The following is a 22,095-nucleotide window of genomic DNA, read 5'->3' as shown; positions in this document are numbered from 1 at the left end:
TAAAACATTATAATTTAACCATGTGAAGAATGAAATAAAATGCCAGAGCAAAAGGAGGCTACAGACTTTTGGCTGTTGAGTAGAGCTCATGGGGGTAAGCTTTTTTTTCTGGGTGTGGCGGCTTTGACAGTCTGGAGTCCCCTTCAAGATAACCTACATCAGTCACAGTATTGAGGTATAGAAGTTGGGAGGTCATGTTGCAGTTGTATAAGACGTTGGTGAGGCCACATTTAGAGTACTGCATTCAGTTCTGGGTACCGTGTTATTAGGAAAGATGTTATCAAGCTGGAAAGAGTACAATTTATGAAGATGTTGCCAGGACGTGAAGGTCTGAGCTATAGGGAGAGGTTGAGTGGGATGTGACTCTATTCCTTGGAGTGCAGGAGGATGTGGGGTGATCTTTTAGAGGTGTATGAAATTAAGAGATCAAGAGTCTCTTGCCTAGGTGAATAGAGGACCAGAGGACATAGGTTTAGGGTGAAGTGGGAAAGGTTTAATTGGAGTCTGATGGGTAACATTTTCACACAAAGGGTGATTGGTGTATGGAACAAGCTGCCAGAGGAGGTAGTTGAAGCTGGGCCTACCCCAACATTTAAGAAACAGTTAGACAGGTATATGGATAGGACAGGTTTGGAGGGATATGGAACTAATATGGGCAGGTGGGCCATCAAGTCTACTCCGCCATTCTTAGTCCGAAAAAGGATCCCGACCCGAAATGTCACCCATCCTTTTTCCCCAGAGATGCTGCCTGACCCGCTGAGTTACTCCAGCACTTTGTGTCTATCTTCACCACTCTGGTTCTTGTCAAGGCGAGCTGGAATATTAGTGGGTGATGTCACACAATGGTTTCCATCGACGCTCAAGGTACCCGAGAATGTTTGAATATACACAGGGCAACAAAAGCACATGCTGTTTGTAAAAAACAACACAAAATAGGGGGGGTGGGGAAGCCGCGAGCAAAGCAGACCCTCCTTGACATAAGGAGGGAGGAAGCTTTGTACCCATCGCTCTTAACAACAGACAATGGTAAAAAAAAGGCTTTCATTCCTATCCTTGTTTGCGCTGAAGGGGAAAGTAAGGGAGTGGTGGAGATTTAGTCGATGCTGCGATGTTAGGGTTAATTCACAATATTTGAAGTTCTGGTGGCAGTGAGAGAGTTATTCTTGTTTTTTTTTCTTGAATTAGTGTCTGTAACCTGAGTTAGCTGTTGCTTTGGCCAGGAGGTAAACAGTAATAAAATTAATTGGATTTGAAAAGGAGAGGTTGGAATATGCACTGCCCAACTGATGGAGTTCCGAGCCAATTCATCAGTTGTCCACACGTCAGTTTGTTTCACGTTTGTTTAATGGTAGAAATGAGTGGCTGTTTGTGAATATAATTGGCCTCGGTTTCCGAGGTTAAAGTTTAGTTTAGAGATATAGCGTGGAAACCACGTCTGCGATTTTCCGCACATTAACACTTGGGGCAATTTACATTTATACCAAGCCAATTAGCTTACAAACCTGTACGTCTTTGGAGTGTGGGAGGAAACTGATGATCTTGGAGAAAACCCACGCAGGTCACGGGAAGAACGTACAAATTCCGTACAAACAGCCTCCGTAGTCAGGATTGAGCCCGGGTCTCTGGCGCTGTAAGGCAATAGCTATACCATTATGCCACCGTGCCACTATGTGTGTGAGCTGGGGTGTTGCGATTGTTAAAAAGGCAGCGTGGAAACAGGACCTTTAGCCCACTTAGTCCATGCTGGACACCGATCACCCCTAGTGTTATCGTTATCGCGCTTTCTAATCCACACCCTACACACCAGAGAGCAATTTACAGAGGGCCAAATGTCCTGCAAACACGCACAGAAACGTGTGGGAGGGAACCGGAATGAACCTCAGGGAGAACGGAGAAACTCCACACAGACGGCACCTGAGGTCAGGGTTGAACCTGGGACCCTGGCACCGCGAAATAGGAACTCTACCAGCTGTGCCACTGCGCCACCCAAAGTTTGGTCCTTTTGTCCAGTGTGGGAGAGGACAGTATACAAACCCTTCCCTGGCTGAATTGCTCCCAAAGAGAGAGGTACCAGGCAGCTCTCTACGAGGAGACAACCCCAGCCGACAGGAGTTGGAAAACCATGCAAATAAATTGGGAAGAGGAGGGAGAGTGCGTTGATTGGCGTAAGATTACGAGTGGGTAACGTTATACGGTAAAGAGTATTTTGACTGGTTGCATCACTGGCTCGGCAACTCGAACACCCAGGAATGGGGAAGCGTATAAGAAGTGGTGAACAGTGCCCGGTCCATCATAGGTACTAACCTCCCCACCATCGAAGGGATCTATAGGAGGCACTGCCTCAAAAAAGCAGCCAGCATCATCAAGGACCCACACCACCCTGGCCACCCTCTCATTTCATTCATAACATCTATTGGGAAGAATGTTTAGGATGTGATGTCCAGGTTCAAGAACAGCTACATAAGTTCATAAGTTATAGGAGCAGAATTAGGCCATTCGGCCGATCAAGTCAACTCCGCCATTCAATCCTGGCTGATCTATCTGTCCCGCACAACCCCATTCTCCTGCCTTCGCCTCGAATTTGTCAATCTCCACCATAAAAATACCTATTGACTTGGCCTCCACACCCATCTGCGGCAATGAATTCCAGCTTCTTCCAAACAGCCATCAGGCTCTTGAATACTACATAACACTAACCTCAACTATGAACTGTTTTGGTTGCACTGAAGAGTTTCAGTTTTTAACACCAAATATTGGAGTTTTTAATCTATGGAATTAGGTCATAAAGTCATGTGATAGGAGTAGTATTAGGCCACTCGGCCCATCAAGTCTACTCAGCCTTTCAATCATGACTGATCTATCTCTCCCTCCTAACCCCATTCTCCTGCTTTCTCATAACCCCCGACACCCGTACTGATCAAGAATCTATCCATCTCTGCCTTAAAAATGTTTTTTATTGATTATGTTATCTGTGAGCATTGTGCTTACAGGTGTGTTAAGCTGCCTGAAGAAGGGTTTCGGCCCGAAACATTGCCTATTTCCTTCGCTCCATAGATGCTGCTGCACCCGCTGAGTTTCTCCAGCATTTTTGTGTACCTGCCTCAAGTAGGAATTTCATTGTTCGGTAGTTGGTGCATCCGACAATTAAATACTCAGACAATTACGATCAGTCTGAAGAAGGGTCTCGACCCAAAACGTCACCTATTCCTTCTCTCCAGAGATGCTGCCTGTCCCTCTGAGTTACTACAGCAATTTGTGTCTACCTTCGACAATTAAACAGTCCAGAAAATGCACTATACCAGTTACAAGTCAGGCACTGGGTATTCTGTGACAGACACAAACTGCTGGAGTAACTCAGCAGGTTAAGCAACATCTCTGGAGGAAAAGGATGGGTGACATTTCAGGTCGGAACCCTTCTTCAGACTGTCTGAAATTTGAAGAAAGCTTCCGACCCGTAACGCACCCATCCTTTTTCTCCAGAGACGCTGCCTAACCCGCTGAGTTACTCCAGCATTTTGTGTCTATCTTCGGTATAAACCAGCAACTGCAGTTCCTTCCTAAACACTGGGTTTAGGCTGATTACACCCAATTTGTGGCTGATTACACACTTCTCTATACCCTAAAATCTCTCCACCATCTACAAGACACAACTCGGGAATATGGAAACGAAGAACTGCAGATGCTGGTTTACATAAAATGACACAGAGTGCTGGAGTAACGCAGCAGGTTAGGGAGCATCTTGGCAGAACGTGGATGGGTAATAAACAAGGACCAGTCTCACCTCGGTCACTCTTCCCCTCTCCCACTGCAGAGGTGGTGAAAATTGCCCAACGCATCACCGGTTCCTCGCTCCCCTCCATTGAGTCTGTCCAAAGCAAGCGTTGTCTGCGAAGGGCGCTCAGCATCGTCAAGGAATGCTCTCACCCCAACCATGGACTGTTTACCCTCCTACCATCCGAGAGGCGCTACAGGTCTCTCCGTTGCCGGAACAGCAGGTCCAGGAACAGCTTCTTCCCTGCGGCTGTTACACTACTTAACACTGTACCTCAGTGACTGCCAATCACCCCCCCCCCCCCCCACCTGGACACTCCTCCCACAGGAAAAAACACTATGACTGTCTGCATGTAGATAGATTTATTTATTCATATTCTATGTTGCTCTTCCATGGAGATGCTAACTGCATTTCGTTGTCTCTGTACTGTACACTGACAATGACAATTAAAGTTGAATCTGAATCTGAATCTGAATCTGAATCAGGCAAGACGTACAGAAGTTTGAGAATGCACACCTCCAGATTCAGGGACAGTTTCTTCCCAGCTGTCATCAGGCCACTGAACAGTCCTCTCATCGACTAGAGAGCAGCCCTGACCTACCATCTACCTCATTGGAGACTCTCAGGCTCTTTAATCGGACTTTACCCTGCACTAAACGTTATTCCCTTTATCCTGTATCTGCAAACTCGATGGATTGATTGTAATCATGTATAGTCTTTTCGTTGACTGGATAGGATGCAATAACAAAGCGTATCACCGTACCTCGGTACACATGACAATGATGAACAAAATGAAACTAGGTGACGTTTCAGGTCGGGATCTTTCTTCAGAGTCTGAAGAAGGGTCCCGACTCGAAACGTCACCTGCCCACATTCTCCAGACATGCTGCCTGACCCGCTGAGTTACTCCAGCACTTTTTTATTTATAATGCTCTCCTATCTCTCGGGATCGTCGACCTCTTCTAGTAGTTAATAGCAGTCAATACGCCATCTATTTTTGGAACTGTTTGCCTGTGAGCCCTGGTCACCACAGAGTTTGATTTAGAGATTTAGAGCATGGAAACAGGCCCTTCAGCCCAAAGAGTCCACGCTGACCATCGGTCACCCGTTCACACTAGTTAGAAACATAGAAAATAGGTGCAGGAGTAGGCCATTTGGCCCTTCGAGCCAGCACCACCATTCAACATGATCATGGCTGATCATCCACAATCAGTAGCCTGTTCCTGATTTCTCCCCATATCCCTTGATTCCTTTAGCCCTAAGAGCTATATCCAACTCTCTCTTGAAAACATCCAGTGAATTGGCCTCTACTGCCTTCTGTGGCAGAGAATTGCACAGATTAACAAATCTCTGGCTGAAAAAGTTTTTCCTCATATCAGTCCTAAATGGCCTACCTACCCCTTATTCTTAAACTGTGACCCCTGGTTCTGGACTCCCCCACCATGCAGAACATTTTTCCTGCATCCAGCCTGTCCAATCCCTTAAGAATTTTTATATGTTTCCGTATTTTCCCACTTTCTCATCAGCTTCCCACACACAAGGGGTGATTTTACAGAGGGCCAATTGACCTACAAACCCGCACGTCTTTGGGACGTGGGAGGAAACCGGAGCATCCGGAGGAAACCCACGCAGTCACAGGCAGTCACGCAGTCACAGGGAAAACGTGCAAACACACAGCCAGAAAGACAGACAGAGATACACACACACGGTCAGGACATACTCAACAACGTACCTCAGTGACTGCCAATCACCGGACACTTATTATTTTTTATTCAAATCGTTTGCTATGTCGCTCTTCAAGGGAGATGCTAAATGCATTTTGTTGTCTCTGTACTGTACACTGACAATGACAATTAAAATTGAATCTGAATCTGAATTGAACCAGGGTCTCTAGCACTGAGAGGTGTTTGGACTTACGCAGGTGCGATTTTTCTTCCAGGTATTTGGGACCAAGATGATTTCCGAATCCATCGGCTCCCTAGGTGTCCATGAGGGTTTCCAGCACGCGGCGAGTGAGCCGCCAGCCAGCCTACTGTGCCCGAGCCCCGGCCTCTTCCACCACGGCCAGATGCAGGCCGGGCACGCCACCTGCCTGCTGACGGGTCAGCCCTGCGACCACCCTCTGCCCGTGACCCGGCCCCAGATGGCGGGCGACTACCCGGCGCCCGACATCATCACCATCGAGCACAACTACTGCAGCCGCCGGGCGACCAAGCGGGCGGGAGGTGGGGGGGTGAGAGGGACCGGCTCTGCCCGACGCCTGCTCAGCACCCACCGCTGGAGCTGTGGGGCGGCCGCCCTGCGCTCCACCCGCCAGAGGACCCGCGCCCGGGCCCAGGCCAGGATCGAGGTGGACGAGGCGGTGGACCTGGTGGTGGGCATCCAACAGGTCGCAGGGCAGGCGGTGGGCAAGAGAGAGACAGAGGCCGAGGGGCCCGAGCACCTTCAGTCGTCACGGCAACGCAAGGTCAGTACATCGCCCCCTCCTCACCCCGTCCCGCGGAGCCGCGTTCCCCCCTTACCCCCCCCCTCCCCCTTCTGCAGGGTGACTTGGACAGGTTGGGGGAGTGGGCAGAAGCATGGCAGATGGAGTTTAATGCGGATATATGTGAGGCTATCCACTTTGGTAGCAAAAACAGGACGGCAGATTACTATCTAAATGGCGCCAAGTTGGGAAAAGGGGAAGTACAACGGGATCTTGTACACCAGTCTATGAAAGTAAGCATACAGCTACAGCAGGCAGTGAAGAATGCGAATGGCATGTTGGCCTTTATAACAAGAGGAATCGAATATAGGAGCAAAGAGGTCCTTCTGCAGTCGTACAGAGCCCTAATGAGAACAGACCTGGAGTATTGTGTGCAGTTTTGGTCCCCTAATTTGAGGAAGGACATTCTCGCTATTGAGGGGAGAGCAGCGTAGGTTTACAAGGTTAATTCTCGGGATGGCGGGACTGTCATATGCGGAGAGAATGGAGCGGCTGGGCTTGTACACTCTGGAGTTTAGAAGGAGGAGAGGGAATCTTATTGAAACATATAAGATTATTAAGGGTTTGGACATGCTAGAGGCAGGAAACATGTTCCCGATGTTGGGGGAGTCTAGAACCAGGGGCCACAGTTTAAGAATAAGGGGTAAGCCATTTAGAATGGAGACGAGGAAACAGTTTTTCTCACAGAGAGTTGTGAGTGTGTGGAATTCTCTGCCTCAGCGGGCGGTGGAGGCAGGTTCTCTGGATGCTTGCAAGAGAGAGCTGGATAGGGATCTTAAAGAGTCAGGGGATATTGGGAAAAGGCAGGAACGGGGTACTGATTGGGGATGATCAGCCATGATCACATTGAATGACGGTGCTGGCTTGAAGGGCCGAATGGCCTCTACTCCTGCACCTATTGTCTATTTAGCATTGGAAAGAAACAATTAAAACCTCCTAGATAGACACAAAGTGCCTGACTAACTCAGCAGGACAGGCAGCATCTCTGGAGAGAAGGAGAACGGTGCCAGTTGGGGCCGAGACCCTTCCTCAGTCTGAGAGTCAGGGGAGATGGAAGATAAAGCTACACAATATGATAGAACTTTATTTATTTATCCCAGGAGAGAAATTGATCAATTGAAGGGTAAGGTGTGAACACGACTGATCAAAGCAGGAAGGGTCTCGAGCCAAAAGGTTATTCATTCTTTCTGTCTGGTGATGCTGTCTGTCCCAGTGTGTTACTCCAGAATTTGTGTCTTATCTACAAGATACAAGATACATTTATTTGTCATATGTGCCAGATGGCACAGTGAAATGTGATTACCTGCAGTGTAAACCAGCACCTGCAGTTCCTTCCTCCATATTAAAACCTCCCATTGTTTCCTACGTGAAGGAGAAGGAAATCCTGGCCTGGAATAGCTCGGGTCCTAGTAGCGAGCAGGCTGATGGACTGAGCAGGAGTAGCTCAGACACCAGGATCCCGCGGAAGTGCGAGGGCTTCGGGGAGCAGCCCCTGAAGATCCACAGGCTCACCCCGGAGGAGTACAAGATGGTGTTCAGCGCGGTGGTGGGCAAGGCCCTGACCAACACCGCCTCCCGGCCCACCCGCAAGTGCAGCCTGGAGCTGGCCAGGAAGATCAAGGAGCAGCTGTACAACGCGGTCAACCGGCCCACCTTCAAGGAGATCGTGCACACGGACGGCAGGGTCGAGTTCATCGAACGCTACAACACGTCCAGTCGCAAGAGGGTCCCGCCACACTTTGAGCTGGACACCACCGGAGAGCCCGACTCCGAGGAGAAGGCCTCGGAGTGGTCGGAGTTTCCCGGGAAGAACTTATGAGGCGGAAACTGCTGCCCTCAGTCTACCCCCTCTCACTCCAACCCCAAAATCCTCCCTTCCAAACTGGAAGCTATCTCCCACAATCTCTCCCCCTCTCCATCCCTAACCCCCTTCTCCCCCCACCCAAACTGGAAGCTGTACCCCTCAGATTTCCCCCCCCCCCTCACTTTCTGCCCCCCCCTCCACCCAAATTCAAAGGTGCCTCCCTCCATTCCCCCCCTAACCTGGAGCCACCCCCCTCAGACTCTTCCCCCCTCCATCCTCACCTCTATCTGCCCCTTCTGTACCAACCCTCCCCCTAAAATGTAGCTACATCTCTCAAACCCCATCCAACGCCACCTCCCCCCCCCCAAATTGGAAACTGCCTTCCTCAGTCTCCCCCCCCCCCCCCCCGTTCCCTCTCCCAAACCAGATTCCCACCCCCACTCCTTTCCCCCAAAACGGGAAGCTGCTGCTTCTCTCCCACACCTCCCCACAGCCTCCCCGCCCCCCCCCCCTCCCCACCAACCCCTACCCACCACCTCACCATTCCCCCCCCCCCTTCCCCACCCCCCAAACTAAGCACCAAATGCAATCATTTTTTTAAATTGTATTTGATGGTCCAGAGTTTATTAATTGATTAAAGCTAAAATTTAAAAAAGGTTTTCTGTTTTTCTTCCACGGCGCCACTTTTGATTCTGTCATGGGGAGGGGAGAAGATTGAAATGAGCCGTCGTACAGCACAGGAAGAGGCCCTTCGGCCCAGAATGTTCGTGCCAAACCCGAGGGTGGGTGAATGTGGAATTCATTACCACAGACGGCAGTGGAGGCCAAGTCATTAGGTATTTTTAAAGCGGAGACTGACGGGTTCTTGATTAGTATGGGTGTCGGGGTTTTGAGGAGAAGGGGGTTGAAAGGGAATCTGAAGAGAGATAGATCAGCCATGATCGAATGGCAGAGTTGACTTAATAGGCTGAATGGCTTAATTCTGCTCCTATGTCTTATGAACATGTGATGCCAAGTTAAACTGTTCTCATTTCGTTTTTTGGGGTCTATAGAAGGGACCCGACCCAAAACGTCACCCTTTTTCTCCAGAGATGCTGCTGACCCTCTGAGTTACTCGAGCACTCTGTGTCTATATTCGCATCTAGGTTTCGTTTTGTTTTCAATTTGGAGATACAGCACAGAAACAGGCCCCTCGGCCCACGCACGCCGACCGACCATCCCATACACTAGCACTGTGCTACATATTAGGGGCAATGCACAATTTTTACCGAAGCCATTTAACCTACCAACCTGTACGTCTTTGGAGTGTGGGAGGAAACCGGAGCACCTGGAGAAAACCCACGCCTGTCACGGGGAGAACGTACAAACTCCGTACATACAGCAGCCGTAGTCAGGATCGAACCCGGGTCTCTGGCGCAGTAAGGCTGCAACTAAGGCCGACTCGGTTTGTACACGCTAGAATTTAGAAGATTGAGGGGGGATCTTATAGAAACCTACAAAATTCTTAAGGGGTTGGACAGGCTAGATGCAGGAAGATTATTCCCAATGTTGGGGAAGTCCAGAACAAGTGGTCACACAGTTTAAGGATAAGAGGGAAGTCTTTTAGGACCGAGATGAGAAAATCGTTTTTTACACAGAGAGTGGCGAATCTGTGGAATTCTCTGCCACAGAAGGTAGTTGAGGCCAGTTCATTGGCTATATTTAAGAGGGAGTTAGATGTGGCCCTTGTGGCTAAAGGGATCAGGGGGTATGGAGAGAAGGCAGGGGTGGGATACTGAGTTGGACGATCAGCCATGATCATATTGAATGGTGGTGCAGGCTCAAAGGGCCGAATGGCCTACTCCTGCACCTATTTTCTATGTTTCTATGTTTACCCATGCGCCAAAGTGCCGCCTGTACATGATCCATCTGTCTGTACATTAACTATATCCCTTCCACGTTGCCCCATCTAATGCGTTTCAGGTCCCCATCAATCTCAGCGTTAAAAAAAACTCGCCCCGTACATCTCCATTAAACTTTCCCCCAATCACTTTATAGCTGTGCCCTAAACTAAACTCTGGCAGTCCGGTCATTAAGATCGAATCTCGACTCTGCTGGAGAATTTAAATATACAGGTACCATTAAATAAATCTCCGTGAAGATGTTAGCAACCATGGTAACAGTGACCAAGTAACTCTGGACTATCGTAGAATAACCGTCCGGTTCACTATTGTGCCCCAAAAAAAATAATGAGGCATTCACTGCCTTGGAGGTTTTACGATCCATTGGACCGAGGGCAATTGTGGATGGGCAATAAACGTTGGTGCAGCCATCTCTGTCCGGGGAACACCATAAGGGGAAAGACAAAGTGTTTAAGAAGGAACTGCAGTTGCTGGAAAATCGAAGGTAGACAAAAGTGCTGGAGAAACTCAGCGGGTGCAACAGCATCTATGGAGCAAAGGAAATTGGCAACGTTTCGGGCCGAAACGTTGCCTATTTCCTTCGCTCCATAGATGCTGCTGCACCCGCTGAGTCTCTCCAGCACTTTTGTCTACAGTAAGGGGAAATCAGTTTTCAACAGCTTCAGCAGTTTGCATTTGGATGCCAAGTTACCGAATTATCAAAGACTGCTTGGCCCCGACTCAAGAGGTTGCTCTAGGAGTGTTTTAAAAAGAAGAAAAAAGGATAGAGATGTGTAGAAAGGAAATAAATGTGCCTTGCCTGTTTGTGTGTATGAGAGTGTGGGCGGTTCAGTGTGATGTTGATCAGAACTGGTTCACCTACAAACCATAGAACACACACACACACACACCCTCACTAACACACACCCTTACACACATACATGCACACCCTCACTCACACACCCTCACTTACACACACACACACACACCCCTTACTTGCACACATGCATGCACTCTCACACTTATATCAACACACTTATACACACACACATACCCTCAACTCTCACACATACTCTCACACACACCCACACCCTCAATTGCGCTCACAAACACCCTTTAACTCACTGGCACGCACAGATACAGACACGCACAAACTCATTCGCACACACTCACTCACATAGTATGTCAACTGCTATCATTCACATTTGGTAATGCCGCAAGTGTCAAACTTCACACAGGTAGGTATAGGAGAGAGAGTGGGAGAGAAAGAAAAAGAGTGAGAGAGATTCTGGGAGGTGCAAGGATAGTGCAGGAGAAAGAGAAAGGGGGGGGGGGAGAGTGAGGTAGGGGGAGGGGGAGGGAAGGAGAGAGGGGGAAAGAGATGAAGGGAAGGAGAAAGAGGAGGGAAGGGAGAGAGGGAGGGGGGAGGAGGTAGGGGGAGAAGGGAGGTGGGAGAGACTGAGAGAGGTAGGGGGAGGCAGGGAGAGAGGATGAGAGAGATGGAGAGAGGGAGGTAGCAAGAGAGAGATAAAAGAGAGAGAAGCGGGAGCAGTACCCTACATTCTGGAACGTTCCGTGCAGCATTAATGAGGAAACACATTGCTACCATTGTGCTCTCTGTTCCACTGACAGAGCACACAATATCGCACTGTGAATTAGCTGACCCATTCAGGCAGACCTCCCAGCTGCTGCTGACGCCACTACAGGCCTCGTACTTAACCCCTTCACGCAGTTTCTGGACCGCATCCCTTCTTTTGTTGGCTTCATGCTAACTCAGCAGAGGCAGAGCACGTACATGAGCCCTGGGACAGTGAAGAGAGAGCTGCATTCTGTGTGTCCAAGCCCAGGAGCGTGTGACGTTCAGGGAAGAGAGAGCTGGAGTAATGCGTGTGTCTGACCTGTGTCCTGGGAGGCTGTGGCAGGGAGAGGATGTTTCCACTAGTGGGAGAGTCTAGGATCAGAGGCCATAGCCTTAGAATAAAAGGACATACAGTGCCCGCCATAATGTTTGGGACAAAGACCCATCATTTATTTATTTGCCTCTGTACTCCACAATTTGAGATTTGTAATACTTTAAAAAAAATCACATGTGGTTAAAATGTACATTGTCAGATTTTAATAAAGGCCATTTTTATACATTTTGGTTTCACCATGTAGAAATTACAGCAGTGTTTATACATAGTCCCCCCATTTCAGGGCACCATAATGTTTGGGACACAGCAATGTCATGTAAATGAAAGTAGTCACGTTTAGTATTTTATTGTATATCCTTTGCATGCAATGACTGCTTGAAGTCTGCGATTCATGGACATCACCAGTTGCTGGGTGTCTTCTCTGGGTGATGCTCTGCCAGGCCTGTATTGCAGTCATCTTTAGCTTATGCTTGTTTTGAAGGCCAGTTCCCTTCAGTTTTCTCTTCAGCATAAAAATGTGATTTCAGGTAAAAATTTTGAATTATCCCTAATATATAGGATAGTGCTAGTGTGCGGGAATCGCTGGTCGGTATGGACTCGGTGGGCCGAAGGGCCTGTTTCTGTGCTGTATCTCCAAAATTAAAACTAAACTAAAACTAGATGAGAAGATAGACACAAAGTGCTGGAGCAACTCAGCGGGTCAGGCAGCATCTTTGGAGAAAAAGGCCAGGTGACTTTTCTGAGCAGGACCCTTCTTTAGTGTTTAAGAAGGAACTGCAGGTGCTGGAAAATCAAAGATAGACAAAAGTGCTGGAGAAACTCATCTCTTCGTTCTATCCAGAGATGCTGCCTATATCCCGCTGTGTTACTCCAGCATTTTGTGTCCATCTTCGATTTAAATCAGCATCTACAGTTCCATTATATAAAAGATGGAGGGATATATATATAGATGACGTGGAAGCTGGATCAGTGTAACTTGGCATCTTGTTCGGGACAAATATTGTGGGCCGAAGATCCTACTCCTGTGATGTGTTCAAGAAGGAACTGCAGATGCTGGAAGATCGAAGGTACACAAAAATGCTGCAGAAACTCAGCGGGTGCAGCAGCATCTATGGAGCGAAGGAAATAGGTGACGTTTCGGGCCGAAACCCTTCTTCAGACTGACGCATCAGACTTCAGCATCAGTCTGAAGAAGGGTTTCGCCTTCGCTCCATAGATGCTGCTGCACCCGCTGAGTTTCTCCAGCATTTTTGTCTAACTACTCCTGTGATGTCCAGTTTTATATTTAAAAACACACGAAGTGGTGATAGACAAAAATGCTGGGGAAACTCAGCGGGTGAGGCAGCATCTATGGTGCGAAGGAATAGGTGACGTTTCGGGTGTCGACTTATTCAGACTGAATAAGTTTATTGGCCAACAAAAACAGTGCAGTCTGAAGAAGGGTCTCGACCCGAAACGTCACCTATTCCTTCGCTCCATAGATGCTGCCTCACCCGCTGAGTTTCTCCAGCATTTCTGTCTACCTTCGATTGTTCCAGCATCTGCAGTTCTTTCTTAAACACGAAGTGCTGGAGTAATCTCAACTGGTCAGGCAGCATTTCTGCAGAGCATGGGCAGGTCGGCACCATTCTTCAGACTGCACTGTTTTTGTTTCGAGGTTACACACAGCGTAAAGTTCCCGCGAGTTGGAGATGGGTTAAAATATTTTAATTATCTGGGCTCGTGAGTAGGAGTTGCAAGCTAGCAGAGGCGGAAAATCACAACCTTGGAGGCAAAGGATGAAGTTTTCAATGCACGAAGGAATTCCGTGATTTGGTTTTGAAAGTGTTGTTATTTATTCCGTCCTGAGCCCTGGTTTCGTGCGGAGAGGGCTTGCTTTGGACCCGTGTGCATCCGACACCGGGTGCATAAACTTCGAAGGAGAGAGTGGAGAATGCAAAAGAGGCACCGCTCGTGTTGGGGCGCCGTGGCTCTGCATCTGATGCTTGCATTTACCCTGGCGGTCTGGCTGTTGCAACTGAGTGCGAGCAAAGTGTGCTGCTCCCTCGCCCTGCTCTCTCAGTCCTTTCACACCTTCTCCACGCTGCTGGGTCTGTGCACGCTGCAGGTGTCTCGGAGGCTCAACTGGGCCGGCCGGGTCCACAATCGGGCCAAGAACACCTTCGGCTGGCTGAGGGTGGAGCCGCTGGGCGCCCTGGTGCAAGGCGTGTTCCTCACTGGCCTCTGCTTCGCCGCCCTGGGGAAAACGGTGGAGAGCTTGTTGCAACCTCGCCCAGTCCGACGCCCCGAGGTCCTAGTGGGGGTCGGGTTAACCAGTCTCCTGATCGACCTGGGCAGTTTCTACATCTTCAGAGGAGCAAACAACGCACAAGACTGGCCCTCCGCAGACACGGGTTGCAAGCGCGAAAACAAAGGTCAGATTTTACCGGGGGAAATGGTTAATCGCTGTTACTTTTAACACAATAGACAACAGGAGTAGGCCATTTGGCCCTTCGAGCCAGCACCGCCATTCAATGTGATCATGGCTGATCATCCACAATCAGTACCCCGTTCCTGCCTTCTCCCCATATCCCCAGACTCCGCTATCTTTAAGATCCCTATCTAGCTCTCTCTTGAAATCATCCAGAGAACCGGCCTCCACCTGAGGCAGAGAATTCCACAGACTCACCACTCTCTGTGTTGAGTTTGGTTGAGTTACAAGTCACACCACACGCCGCCTCGGCAAGGCTAGCAGCACAATCAAGGGCCAGTCCCACCCCGGTCACTCCCTCTTCTCCCCTCTCCCGTCAGACATGATATACAGAAGTGTGAAAACGCACACCTCCAGATTAAAAACATAGAAAACAGGTGCAGGAGGAGGCCATTCGGCCCTTCAACCCCTGATATACTAATCAAGAATTTGTCAATCTCCGCCTTTAAAAAAACCCCTTGGCCTCCACAGCCGTCTGTGGCAATGAATTCCATAGATTCCACCCTCTGACTAAAGAAATCCCCCCTCATCTCCTTCTTAAAAGTACATCCTATTATTCTGAGGCTTCTGGCCTGGATTCTCCCATTAGTGAAAACATCTGAAGAAGGGTCTCGACGCGAATCATCACCCATTCCCTCTCTCCAGAAATGCTGCCTATCCTGCTGGGTTACTCCAGAATGTTGTGTCTACCCTCTCTCCTCTCCACATCTAACCTATCTTTCACTCCAGCATTTTGTGTCTATTTTCCATGTTCATTCTGTTGGGTTGTAATCTACCCAAGTGGAATACCAGACGCAGTCCTTCCAGTTTGCTTCACTCTGGCAATGGAAGCGACCCAGGACAGAAAGGTCAGTGTGGGTAGACAAAACGCTGGAGAAACTCAGCGGGTGCAGCAGCATCTATGGAGCGAAGGAAATAGGCAACGTTTCGGGCCGAAACCCTTCTTCAGACTGATGGAGGGTGGGGGGCGGGGAGAAGAAAGGAAAAAGGAAGATGAGGAGCCCGAGGGCTGAGGGAGAGCTGAGAAGGGGAGGAGACAGCAAGGGCTACCGGAAATTGGAGAATTCACTGTTTATGCCACTAGGATGCAGACTGCCCAAGCGGAATATGAGGTGCTGTTCCAATTTCCGGCAGTGCTCACTCTGGCCATGGAGGAGGCCCAGAACAGAGAGGTTGGATTCGGAGGTCGGAGGGGGAGTTGAATTGCTGAGCCACCGGGAGGTCAGGTTGGTTAATGCGGACCGAGCGAAGGTGTTCGGTGAAACGATCGCCAAGCCTACGTTTGGTCTCACCGATGTAGATCAGCTGACATCTAGAGTAGCAGATGCAATAGATAAGGTTGGAGGAGGTGCAGGTGAACCTCTGTCGCACCTGTAACGACTGCTTGGGTCCTTGAATGGAGTCAAGGGGGGATGTATACAGCAATTCGTTCTTACAATTAAAGCATGGAATAATCTCCACCCAACTATAGTTACCCAACCAGATGCAACTAAATTTAAAGTAGCTCTTTCTTCCCAATAACCCTTTCTGGCTTAAGCCCTCCCTCCACCACCTCCAGTTTAAATTCCATTTGGAATATTTTGGAGGTGCAAGAAACCAAGAACCAAGAGGTAAAGCGACAAGTGTAGCATCTCTTGCGGTTGCAAGAGAAAGTGCCCGGGGAGGAGGTGGTGCGGGAGGGAAGGGAAGAATGGGAATGAAAATGGTTCGCAACCGGGAGACACGGTAGGCCTGACGTCCCCGCTCTGCTGTTGTTGCAGAACTTCTCAGTGAGACGCTGACCGATGTCCCGGGACGAAGCAAGAGCTGGTGGGGAGAGGATTTGGAGGAGCCCGGGGCCGTGGGCGAAGAGCTGCGCCTGGATTGTCAGAGGGCTTCACCGCGGGTGCTGGCGGATGCCCCGATCTCGGTTCTGTTGCTGTTGAACGCGTTGGCTCATTACACAGCCTGGTCCTCCTGTTCCGTGGGACAGTGCAAGGGGGAGGAGGAGAGTGCCTGGCCCTGCTGGCTGTTGCTGTACCTGGACCCGGCCCTGGGTCTCGGTGTGGTCTCCAGGGCCATGTGGGTGTCCTGGCCCCGGCTGAAGGAGTCGGCGCTGCTGCTGCTGCAAGCAGTGCCCGGGGGGCTGGATGTGCGGCGGCTGCGGGAGCTGCTGCTGAGACAGGACGGGGTGGAGGCCGTGCATGAGTTGCATGTGTGGCGGCTGGCTGGCAGGCGGCTGGTGGCCATGGCCCATGCCCGGTGCCGGGATGCGGGCACGGCCGGGAGGCTGGCCGCCTTCCTCCGGCGGGAGGGGATGGCGGCAGTCACGGTGCAGCCGGAGGTGGGCGAGGACCGGGGGCTGGGGTGTGAGCTGGCGTGCGGGCAGCGCTGCGCCCACAGGCTGTGCTGTGCGGGGGACCAGCAGCCCCACCATGACTGGGGCAGCCCGGCATCGAGGCACAACTCCCTGCTCGCAGAGTCTCCTCTCTCAGCCTACAACAGCACTGAGTGTGAGACAACCGTCTAATGCAGCACCAGGGCACTCGTGGGGATATGGAGCAAGTACACATGCAGAATTGTAGCACATACTGTCCCACTGTTTAGTTTCCTTATGATTCAACCCTCCCCCTCAAACAGTGGCAGCTTCTAGATGAACTACCGTAATATTTTTCACACAGAGTGGTGAATCTGTGGAATTCTCTGCCGCAGATAGTAGTTGAGGCCAGTTCATTGGCTATATTTAAGAAGGAGTTAGATGTGGCCCTTGTGGCTAAAGGGATCAGGGGGTATGGAGCGAAGGCAGGTGATCAGCCATGATCATATTGAATGGCGGTGCAGGTTCGAAGGGCCGAATGGTCACCTCCTGCACCTATTTTCTATGTAACCTAAAATGTTGCCGACAAATTTTTCTGAAATCAGATGCTGCCCTAATCAGCCGAGTTCCATCAGCTGTCCTCATAATCATACATGGAAACAGGCCTTTCAGCCCAACTTGTCCATGCTGACCAACATGCCTCATATTAGCCCCTTCCATTTGCTCCCATTTGGCCCACATCCCTCTAAACCTTTTCTATCCATGTACCCGTCCAAGGGTTTGCGGTTTCTTGTGCCACCAGTTTTCTCATTATTCTGATTAAAGTGGATAACCTCACATTATACTCCATCTGCTAATTTATTTTTACCAATTCATTTAAACTCTGAATGCACTTGCGCACTTTTGTAGCCTGCTTCACCAGCCACCTTTATACCACTCGATTTCAGTCGCTTCCTCTCCATCATTAACATTGATTGTACATAGTTGAAGGTACCATCACATCCATCACTGTGGCACCTCACTTGCTACAGCCCATCAACTTGGAAAATAACCAATTCATCCCAACTTTCACTTTTCTGTCGGTTATCCAGTCATCCATTCATGCTGATATATTACCCACAGCACACTCGAGTTCCTTACCTTGAATAGTCACCTAAGGTCACAGCCATACAGTATGGAAACAGACCCATCGGGTCAACTAGCCCATGCCGTCCAACATGCCCCATCGACGCTCGTCCCAACTGCCCCGCGCTTGACCCATAACCCTCTAAACCTGCCCTATCTATGTACCAGTCCAAATGTCTCTTAAGCGTACGATAATATCTGCCTCAACTACCTCTTCTGGCAGCTCAACCCATATACCCGCCACCCTTTGTGTAAAAAAAGTTACCCCACAGGTTCCTATTAAATCTCCCCCCCCAGGTTCCTATTAAATCTCACCTTCCCCCACCCCACCCCCAATTTAAGCCTATGTCCTCTTGTTCCCGATTCCCCCAACCTGGTTAAAAGACTGCATTTGCCCCATCTATTCCTGTCATGATCTTGTACATCTCTATAAGATCACCCCTCATCCTCCTGCACTCTGGTTATATAGCACCTAATGAAATTGTTTTTAGAATCCAATATACTTATTAGTCTACTGACTCCCTTTTCATATACCTTGCAACGTGTTCTAATAATGCTAATAAACTTGTCAAATATGATTTCCCTTTTCTAAAAACACATCGACTGATTGTTATTTTAATAATGGGTTGCACATTTTTGCCTTTGGCAGATATCAAGCTAACTGGCTGTGGTTTCCCAAGAGCAGGTTGGAGACCCTCACCACATTTAACACCATGTGGCTTTGTACCCAAAGAGTGTCCATCTACTGACTCCCGCAGACCAAGGAGGATTAGGCTGGACAGCAAATGTTCTCAATTACGATGGATAGCCTGCACCTATTTTCTATGGGCACAGGTTATTGATTGGGGCTGATCAGCCATGATCACAATGAATGGCGGTGCTGGCTCGAAGGGCCGAATAGCCTCCTCCTGCACCCATTTTCTATGTGGTGCACACAATAGTCTTTCAGAAAGTTTCACCCCCCCCCACACTCTGAAGGGTCCCAGCTCGAAACGTTATCTATCCATGTTCTCTAGAGATGCTGAGTCACTCTAGCATTTTTGTAATTCTTAAGTGATAGGATTTGTGTAAACCAGCATCTGCAGTTCCTCGTTGCTATAGAAACCGGCAGCCCACCGGGTCCATGCCAACCGTCTGTCAGTTCTATGTTATCCCACTTTCACATCCACTCCCCACACGCAGAGCAATTTAGAGGGCCAATTAACCTACAACCTGCACGTCTTTGGGATGTGGGAGGAAACCAGAGCACCCTGAAGAGATCCACACAGTCACAGGGAGAATGGAGAAACTCTGCAAAGGCAGCAATAGAGGCAGTAAATTGAACCTAGGTCTCTGGTGCCATGAAGCAGGCAGCTGTGTTGGTGCTGGAAATCTGAAAGACTCTATAAGAGTCCCTACTAAAAACGTGTGTTCTCCAGGGATGCTGCCTGACCTGCTGAGTTACTCCAGCATTGTGTGTCTTTTAGAGAAACCTGAATATACGCAATATAGTCCCTTAATGCATTTTGTTGTCTCTGTACTGTACACTGACAATGACAATGAAAATTGAATCTGAATCTGATAGCAGGCAGCATTTGGGGGAAAACTAATCTTGAGTTAATGTTTCAGGTCTTAATATAGACTTATTTTTATTGTTTATCAGGTAGGGCGAGCCCCAGACAGATTCTGATCTAGTTTGATGGCAGGAACAGGTCAAGTTTTGATGGGATGGGAGAGGGAACGACAAGCTCGAGCAGTGGTTGCAATCTCAGTGTCGAAGAGCTTGGGGAAAAGTGATTGAACGGGTGAAAAATAACGGACCACAACTCAGCCTTCAGATTTCACGCTTTTAATAGTAATGTGTACAAGATAGTCAGAGGAAGAAGACAGCAGTCAAAGAAGAGAGAGCAGACAGGTCATGAATACGAATGAAGAAATCTCTTCAGAAAGACATACAAACAGGTTTAGATTTTTCTTCTTTTAAAACACAAATAAAACCCTTTCTACAAACATTTTTCTTTTTCTACAGTGTAGTTGATATGAAAGATTTAAAGACTGGATTATAAAATACCCTGGACTGTGCTGTGAACTAGAGAAACTCGTGCTGCAAGTGTGGGAGGCGTTTTAATCTTTTTTTTCACTGTAGAGGGAAGGGAGCGCGGGCAGGAGGGGAGCAGCCTAAAGGCGAGATGGCAGACAGTATTCTTTAAAACAATGGTTATGCTTGCTCAGCAATCATGATGATGATGGGGGGGAGAAAGAGATTTGCAAAGCAGAGACAAAACTACACCTCTCTCTCTACTCAGTCCCTGAATGCATTCCCAAGGCAGAGATAGAGGTTAGAACACAGGTTAGAGTAATGGTTCTTGTACATTATCCTAGGGCAGAGATAGACTAAATACTATCCCCCGCACCATGATTCAGCTCTAATCTCTTGTTTCCACATTGCCTAACACCATCACTAATAAACACTGGGTTTATGCTGATAAACCCATGCCCAACTTGAACCATGATCACACAGTTTCCTCATCAGTGCAGCCCGAACAGTCAGCAGACCAAGGAGACCTCCATATTATGTGCAAGGGGCTCACATCCATTCAGGACCCTAAATGGTGGGATTATGGCTGATCTTGCCCATATCTTGCTGAGCGACCCCCCGAGAGACACTCACACACTGTGCATCTGGTGGGCGAGAGATTTTCTTTTAAAGCCAATCAACCACACAGTCAAAAGTTTACAGACAAGCTTGGATAATCCAGATTCTGAAATAATCTCATTCAACAATGAAGAACCAGGTTCTTTGCTCCCCAACCACCACAGAATTCAGACACTGGTTTCACATAGGAAACAGTAATTTTGAATGAATCGCTCCCCCACCCCCACCAGAGATTTAGTTCACAGAGAGAAAAGGGGGGGGGGGGGGGGGGGGGAGTTTAAAAATATATTGGGACGAGCCGCCCTCCAAAAAGAACTCTTCCAAACAAAAACAGAAGAGAGAGAGAGGCCAAAATGTTTTTTTTTTAAAAAGTCCATGCAATAGGTTTCATTAAAAAAAAAACCCGGCACGAATAGAAACTCAAATATTATCCCAATCCACCAGACCTATCATGGCGGTGGAACGAGCAGATGGCCATGAGATGCAGTTTAAAAAAAAAGCTTTGTCATCCCACGGCTTGGAGGTAAAATGTAAGCACCATTTGTCATTGCTTTTTTTTTTTGTCCCTTTAAATTACCGCAGTTAATATCAGCAATGGAAAAAATAGTTTTTGCTTTGCCATAGTATAAAATTTATTATAAAACTCAAGGTGGTACTTTGGGCCCACTTCACCATGGCGAGAGAGTGACAAATCTGGGCAAAATAATTTGGTGCTGGGGGTGGGGGAAGCGTTTCTGATTTTTGGGGTGTTGAGGGGAGTGAGGGAGGGAAAATGCAAGGATAGACATCCTGTTGACATCTACTTTCCCTTCCCGACTATCATCCCACTAAGGTATGATGATTGAATGCAATGTGCAGCTCTGGGGGGGGGGGGGGGGGGGGGGTCGCAGATGCTTGTTTTACACAAAAGGTAGATATAAAGTGCTCGAGTAACTCAGCGGGGCAGGCAGCATATCTCTGGAGAACGTGGAGTGGGTGACGTTTCAAGTCTGAAGTAGGGTCTTGACCCAAAACGCCACCCATTCCTGCTCTCCAGAAACGTTGCCTGTCGTGAGATCCTCCAGCATTGCTTGTCTACCTGAGGAGGAATGGCATGAGATAAGATATTCAATGCCCCCAGCTCAGAGTTGTTGATGGCCCTCCAATGCATAGGGTATGGGATGGGAAGGGGGTGAGAGGAAGGAAGGGGATGCATATACATCGAGGGCAATAGCAAGGGGGGTGGGTGAGCGGAAGGAAGGGGATGCATATACATCATGCGGAAGGAAGGGGATGCATATACATCATGGGCAATAGCAAAGGGGGGGGGGGGGTGAGGAAGGGATATTGAACCATCCAGATTGGCCCCCTGCAGTACTGACCCCGGCCAGTGGATGTCTACAGCGAGCATCCACACACGCGCCCTCACATGGCGGGACCGGGGTACTGCGCCCTGGGGGGTCACGTGAGGGCCGCTCGTCCCCGTCCCTCCCCCCCCCCCCCCCTCAACTCGCCCCACCGGCATTGACGAGCTGCACCCCGACTCACCCGCCCGGCGAGAGAGAACGACGAGGGTTACAAGCAGGAGGGGAGGAAGGCCTTAAACCCCCCAACCCTCCTCCGTCTTAACAATCCCCAGGAGGAAGTCTCCATCCGACAGACGACGACGACGGGAGCGCGTCGTCTCCTCTACCTCGGGGCCAAAATGGCGGCCGGGGCCGGCGCACGCGCGGGGA

At 49.2% G+C, this 22,095-nt stretch overlaps 2 protein-coding genes across 2 annotated transcripts; both read left to right on the top strand.

The window, feature by feature from the left end:
* The first annotated feature begins 392 nt into the window (after positions 1 to 392).
* LOC129714984 (uncharacterized) lies at positions 393 to 8,523 on the top strand. Its single transcript, XM_055664789.1, has 3 exons — positions 393 to 1,026; positions 5,712 to 6,239; positions 7,630 to 8,523. The coding sequence occupies exons 1-3, from the start codon at positions 1,024 to 1,026 to the stop codon at positions 8,074 to 8,076; spliced, it is 978 nt and encodes a 325-aa protein (XP_055520764.1). The 5' UTR covers positions 393 to 1,023; the 3' UTR covers positions 8,077 to 8,523.
* Positions 8,524 to 13,334: 4,811 nt separating this feature from the next.
* On the top strand, positions 13,335 to 18,673 carry LOC129714983 (proton-coupled zinc antiporter SLC30A1-like). Its single transcript, XM_055664788.1, has 2 exons — positions 13,335 to 14,268; positions 16,085 to 18,673. The coding sequence occupies exons 1-2, from the start codon at positions 13,788 to 13,790 to the stop codon at positions 16,831 to 16,833; spliced, it is 1,230 nt and encodes a 409-aa protein (XP_055520763.1). The 5' UTR covers positions 13,335 to 13,787; the 3' UTR covers positions 16,834 to 18,673.
* The last annotated feature ends 3,422 nt before the right edge of the window (positions 18,674 to 22,095 follow it).

Source organism: Leucoraja erinacea, chromosome 44 (genome assembly GCF_028641065.1).
Source record: "Leucoraja erinacea ecotype New England chromosome 44, Leri_hhj_1, whole genome shotgun sequence".
Classification (NCBI taxonomy): Eukaryota; Metazoa; Chordata; class Chondrichthyes; order Rajiformes; family Rajidae; genus Leucoraja; species Leucoraja erinaceus.
Note: the sequence above shows the minus strand (reverse complement) of the source record. Positions and strands in the feature narration are given on the sequence as shown.

Coding starts and splice junctions, on each gene's coding strand:
- LOC129714984 (XM_055664789.1), top strand. Junction 6,240..7,629: donor AGTCGTCACGGCAACGCAAG/GTCAGTACATCG, acceptor TCCTACGTGAAG/GAGAAGGAAATCCTGGCCTG.
- LOC129714983 (XM_055664788.1), top strand. CDS start 13,788: ATGCAAAAGAGGCACCGCTCGTGTTGGGGCGCCGTGGCTCTGCATCTG. Junction 14,269..16,084: donor TTGCAAGCGCGAAAACAAAG/GTCAGATTTTAC, acceptor CTGTTGTTGCAG/AACTTCTCAGTGAGACGCTG.